The 6446-nt window shown below is 40.4% G+C and overlaps 1 protein-coding gene across 6 annotated transcripts in view; it reads right to left on the reverse strand.

Annotated features, from left to right (window-relative positions):
- Window positions 1-6129, reverse strand: part of sgsm2 (small G protein signaling modulator 2) — a 110996-nt gene extending 104867 nt beyond the window's left edge. For 2 of the 6 annotated variants that reach the window (XM_016666560.1, XM_016666558.1), the window contains exon 1: window positions 5867-6128. In XM_016666560.1, the coding sequence (XP_016522046.1) occupies window positions 5867-6045 (179 nt within the window). In that variant the 5' untranslated portion in view covers window positions 6046-6128. Of the gene's footprint in view, window positions 1-5866 lie in introns of all 6 variants that reach the window. The other 4 variants (XM_016666562.1, XM_007542909.2, XM_016666559.1 and 1 more) reach the window with 3 other exon arrangements.
- Window positions 6130-6446: the final 317 nt, after the last annotated feature.

A 6446-nucleotide genomic window follows, 5' to 3' on the forward strand; every position in this document is an offset into this window, starting at 1 on the left:
ACCGTCAAATTTGTATTAAAAGTGTCATTATTTACCGAATGACGCTTTATGACAGTCATAACTATTCATGAAGACTTATTGATGTTCATGACATGTTATGTTTATGACAGTGTCATGACAGTCTTATTCAACCCCCTTCAAATAAAGTGTTACCCAAACTTCTGATGATAAATGTGTAAAAATATTTGTATTTCTGAACATTTCAGAATAGTTGGTTTGCACAAATGAGGTCTCTCATAATCTACCATCTTTACCATAGCTCAGGGGTCCCCAAACGTTTTCCTGTGAGGGCCACATAACTTTTCCCTTCTCTGGTGGCGGGGTGGAGTCAGTTTGTAACAGAAAAAGTGTGACAATTGCAGGAGTGCCTAAATGTAAAAAAATATTGTTTTCCAGAAAGCACAATCAAATAACCCTCTCTGGGTTCTTCACAGAAAAAATCCAGGAAATAACACTATTTATGACATAAATACCGTATTTTCCAGACTAAAAGCCGCAACGCCAGAGTTAAAATAAAAATAAAAAAAACAGTAAACATACACATATAAGCCACACCGGGCTATAAACCGCAGATATCTCTGCCGCTCTAGGTTTTCCACAACGATGCAGCATGCAGCAGAGGGCACATCCTTGTTCATACCTGAACATTTACACCCAAAATTTGAGTCACAACAGGTCACTTGAATATCACATTTATTACGGTTGAAAAAGAAAAAGTTGCCAAGTTTAGATTTAACTGAACTGATTACGGTAGTTTCCTAACGGTAACTAACAGTAAAAGTGCTGATCCTTCGTGTCTGCTACTAGCAGGTGCTAAATGAAAATGGGCGCTTTCTTCTTCTTTAGATTTCAATGGCAGCTTGCATCCATTATCGTTGCACTACTGCCATCTATCGGATCCTAATATCTATACCTCAAATTTTCATAATGATCCCAGTATTATTTAAACAACCAAAAAATCTTCTTTTTCCCCTCAATGCTATTTAACTTATCAACAAAATTCTCAAATTTCAATTCCCTATTAAAACCTAATTCCGTTTTAATGGTCACTTTCTTCTTTTATTTCCAATTTTGACTTCCAATGATTCACTTCCTGTTAAAGAGCCCCCTGGTGGTTGAAAAAAAATCCACATATAAGCCACACTGGGCTATAAGCCGCAAGGTTCAAAGCTTAGGAAAAAAGTAGTAGCTTATAGTCCGGAAAATACGGTATATGAAAAAAAATTTAAATGCTCTCTGGTATTGTTCAGGGGGCCGGACCAAATGTGGAGGCGGGCCGTAGTTTGGGGACCACTGCCATAGCTGGGTGACAATAGTCATGTTGAACCCACTGAGCAGTCAATGAAAACATGGGCTTGTCCTCCACCCAAATTAGGGGATGCTCAGAGTTGTTCATTTTGTTGTCTGTTATTTGAAACATCTTTCACTGAAAAAACAGTTCTAGATTCCAGGGCTCTCACCAGAACAGACATTCTTCTTTATTAGCTTGTTTGGTCTTTTAAGTCATTGGATCTGATGCTGCTACCCCAGCAGGAGATTGCTGGGGAGACTACACTCTCCACAACTAAATAAAACAACATATGCAACATCTTGCTGAAAAAACTGAAGACCCAGGCTTGCTCAAGAAGTACAGTCTGCTTTGTCCCTTCTTGTAGATGGCTTCACTTTTGCATTTGTTTGTGGTCTCTCAAGTATTCACTTATCCAGATGATTGTCGAGCTGCACTTCTGTCTTCTGGAGAGTCTGAAATAGTAAATTAGACTGAATCGTTTTAAATGTGCCTACAGAGATGACAGATCACAATCCTCACAGTGCTGCCTGCTTTGTCCAGAAGTCAGTGGGTTGGCTGAAGAAAGTGCATGATGGCATCTTCAACTATAATTCTATGGTGATAAGCAAACTGCAGGGGGTCCTGATATGTGTTAGTTTGCTTACTCAGGTGGACCAACAGTAGTGTCTTCATCCTCATTTCTGTTCTGTTGCTCCATGCCACATGCTCTCCAAGCTTTCGCTCAAGCAAAGAAAAGAAGATAATGTGCTTAGACAAGTATAAGTCTTGTAGTTGATGTTTCTAACATTTTCTCTGATACAGCAGCTGACAAACAGTTGAAACATTGGAAAAGTAGCAGAAAGTGAGCCATGGTAAAATTCTCTAGGTGTTATCATAAACACCTGGGTGTTGGTGGCTATTCAGTGAGTTCAGTGAGTTTGATAAACCTTTTCCTTTTTGTCCTTGGGCAAGACACTTCACCCACCTTGCCTGCTGGGTGTTCAGAGGGTTTGCTGGCGCCAACGCATGACAGCCTCTCCTCTGTCAGACAGGCTCAGGGCAGCTGAGACTATGGTCCAGTAGATAGGCACCATCAGTTGTGAATGTGTGTGTGAATGGATGAATGATTGAATGTATGAAGTGCTTTGGGGTCCTCTGGACTTGATAAAATGCTATACAAATACAAAACATTTACCAGAAATTGATCGGGGTGTTGTATCTGTCATCAGGTTAAATAACCCTGATGATAATAACCCTATTCTCAATAAGGACCACAGTTTACTGCTAATATTTCAATATTCTCGCTGCAGAGGTATTTTATTCCCTTGTATGTCCTGAAAAAAACAGCTTTTACTGACAAACACTGCTGATGATCTCTATTATTTCTTCTTCTCCTCTTCCAATCTTGGACTCCCTGTGTTATCATTATACCATGCTGTGAAATGTTGGAGTCAAGGATACAATCCTGCAGCCATGTCTAAGTGAAACATAATTTTACACACACAACAGTGCTTGAAGTTCATCCATTTTATTTTCCATATTTCTCATTTACCCAGTAGAAGTGATAGAACAGATGGTTTGCACTTCATCCTTCTCTTTCTCTGCTTTTCTCTTGCTCTGTATCCACAAATCCTTCGCTTTAAAGGATTTGTGGTCAAGGTTGCATTGTAATTGTCTTCATGTATCTCTGACACTTCATATCCATCACTACACCCACCTGCGTGCTGACTTTTTGTCTTGGTCAAAAAAGAATAACTTCAGTTATTATTTAGCTTTCAACTGAAGGTAAAAGCCTTCTGACAGGTTTAAGCAAACAGAAACTTAATTTCAGCCTGCTTATCCCTCTTAGCACCAAACCCCATCTTAAACAGACATAAACACAGCAGACATCACCTCCTGCTCTGCTATGATTACCAGTCCCTTCTTTTCCTCTGCTGATCTTTGTTCTTTTTCCCACCAAGCCCCTTGTTTTGTGTTTTATTTTTTCCCACCAAGCCCTTTGTTTTTTGTTTTATTTTTTCACTCATCTTTTTGTGATCCTAATGGAGCAGACCATGTTACCATGGAAACCAGGGCAAAAGGGAGATAGAGCCCTGAGGTAGTATGACAGGAAGATGGAAGTTAACATGACTCAGCATGTGTGTGTGTGCGTGTGTGTGTGTGTGTGTGTGTGTCTGTGTGTGTGTGTGTGTGTGTGTGTGTGTGTGTGTGTGTGTGTGTGTGTGTGTGAGTGTGAGTGTCTGTGTGTGTCTGTGTGTGTTTGAAAGCAGGGATTCTGGATGAAGGGTGTGAGTTGTGGAAAGCAGATCTCCACACATTTACAGGCTTCCATGTTGTGTGCAGTCTGTCTGGAGAAGTCAAGGCCAACCAGCTGCGACTTAACACCGCAGATTTATCACAAGTGTCTCAAATTAAACTCCCCATCCATATTCATCTTGTACTTTTCTTCTTTGAGGTATTAGCTGGAGAGCCAGAGCTGAAGCTACATTGGTGGACTGTTTATGACACCCAAAGCTTTCTGTCTTCCATCTCATTGCAGCCCTGCAGAGCTGTGGAAGCCATGTGGTACAAGCTAATGGACAATTAATGGGGTTCTACACAGCTCAGCTGGTAGCTAAGTGCCTGCAGATCAAGCAGTTTATCCTCTTTGTTTTGAGCGCACACACACACAACAAGACACAATTATACACACCTCTCATGGACATGAACGCCTGGGTGCAGTCCCCAGGCTTTTCTCAGAGTTTACACAAACTGTTCAGCTTTAAAGATGCAGTCCACTCAGCTGTCAGGTGAATTAGTGTCAGTTATACAGAGAGCATCACATGCTGCACAAAGCATGGCCAGAAAAGGATTAATAAAACTGGCATTAAAATGGAAAAAATAATTATAAATCACAGTTATGTAGAACCTTGCAAAAGTATTTATGATGTATACTTTTTGATGTATGAAAATCTGAAAAGTGTGAAGTGTGTTTGCTCATCTAAACAATTTTAAAATTTTGCCAGTTTCACATTTGGACTCAGTTCTGGACTTTGACTGAGCTATTCTACATTGTGAAGTGTATCCTAGAAGGTATCCTGTGAAAAGGTTCTACTACCTGAGCTGTGGACCTGCAGCTCCTCCAGAGTTACCATGAGCCCATTGGCTGCTTCTCTGACTACTCTCCTGGCCTTGCTAGTTTAAGTCTCATGCAGCTCTATGGAGCCTCCACAGTAGCTCCTTGGTTCAGAATTCTTTTATGTTAATCATTTTCAGTTCTCTCAAAATGCTTTTATTCTTAAACCTAGAATTAATGAAAAATGTAAAAATAAATGACTTTATAGGGTTAGGATTATGTAAAATCAGCTTTTTTGATCTTTACATCATGTTATAATGATGATGTAAAGATCAAAAACATCAAAAACATACCTGGAATGATGCTTTGAGGCTTTCATGCATGTTTGAAAAAAAATCATTTAATCTCTATGACAACCATTCAGCTGTGCCCAACATTAAGATGTATTATTGAGACGCAAATGAGACGCAGCTCCTCAGAGCTGGGATTTCTAAGTTTGTGACCTTTCTGCTTCACAGTGCACCCTTCCACCATGACTTCCCTGTTCAGCTCCTTCAGACTAGCCAGCAGCAGTTAGCAAACCCCTGGTGGAACTGCACATATGCTGAGGTAAGGTAAGGTAAGGTAAGGTAAGGTAATTTTATTTATATAGCATATTTTCAGCAACAAGGCAATTCAAAGTGCTTTATATGAGCTACTTCTCAGTGAAATACTGGTAAACATGTTAAAGGGTTTGTAGAGAAGTGATGTGGTGATGACTTCCTGAAGGTGGAGAGTCAGAAAGAGCAGCACTAAATGAATTATTGGCTGTTGTATCAGGTGTAGTTTACCTGCCAAACAGTGGCTAAGTGGCAAAACTATTTGTTTTGCTATCAAAAAATTCTGGGAGTGATTCCAGCTTCCTCTTGATACAAGTTGATGTGCCCCTGAATGAAATGAATAATTATTGAGGTGACAGGAGCACACGTCTTTGACACCTGGGTGGCGGGTGTGTTGAGGTGGGCATGACTGTCACTAAGGTATGAATGGGAGCCTTAATGGCGCGCTGGCTTTGTGTGTATGAGGAAATGGGTGTGCCGGGGTGGTTATAATTTCTGTTGAATGTGCTGTAATGCTGTTAACTGTTGGCACCATTTAATTGCTTGGCCTGGTCAGTATGTGTCAGTCTGTGTAAAGTCTGAAATATGACAGTCAAAGTGGAAGAAACTGGTGATTGTGACTAAACAAAGAAGCGGCCTGGAGTGTATCGAAGCACGCGTCGGACAGTTTGAAATTCCCTGAGTTAACCCAGTGCGGCCCTCTACAACACCATTAGTTTGCTGCACATCTAGCAACTAATCTCAAGTTGTGTACTCATCTACATATTAGTGTATGAATACATCTTGGTGAAATACAGCCTGTTTACAACTTAAATGCACAATGATAATGTGAAACTATAAATGGCCCTTTAACCTAGTTTAGTGAACACCCTATCACTGCTGTGCTGGTAAAGATACAAGAATGAAGAAAGGACGGAAATGGCCCACAGACGTGGGACCAACCTGGTGAGATCAGCCTGCTGCTGGAGCTGCTCCTGGACTTTCCGACAGATCTCGCCAGCTGTGTCGTACACTTTGCCAACCTTAGTGAAGAGGGCGGCTATCTTGTCACTTCGTAGAAAGCCGGCTGCACGTCTCTTCAGAAGATGACTCAGGCAGGCCTCGATGGCAGCTGCAGACATGAACAGAAAGTATGCTAGAAAAGGCAGGCAACAAAACAAAAGATGTAATATGTTCAACAGAATGTTTCTTTAATCTCTCTGGCAAATTTCAAAGAGAAGGGTTAGATGAGATGCATATTTTTTAAACTATTGCTGGGTTCTAAATGTGTGCTTCTAATTTTGAAAATAACCACAGAGGCAGCTCTATTCCTAAAATCATTGACACAGTATGCCAACGGTAAAGTAAGGCATTATCTATGCATTTAGGGGAAAGTCCACTCCAATTTTAAAAATATTTATTTGCATTTTAACCAAAGTAAATAACTGAAACTGTTTGTGTAATGTAAAGTAAAAATGATGTCTTTTGAATGCTAGTGATATTGGTGAAGGAGAAGAAAAAGAGAAACATGATGTGCTATTGA

This window comes from Poecilia formosa, unplaced genomic scaffold, assembly GCF_000485575.1.
Source record: "Poecilia formosa unplaced genomic scaffold, Poecilia_formosa-5.1.2 Scaffold742, whole genome shotgun sequence".
Lineage (NCBI taxonomy): Eukaryota > Metazoa > Chordata > Actinopteri > Cyprinodontiformes > Poeciliidae > Poecilia > Poecilia formosa.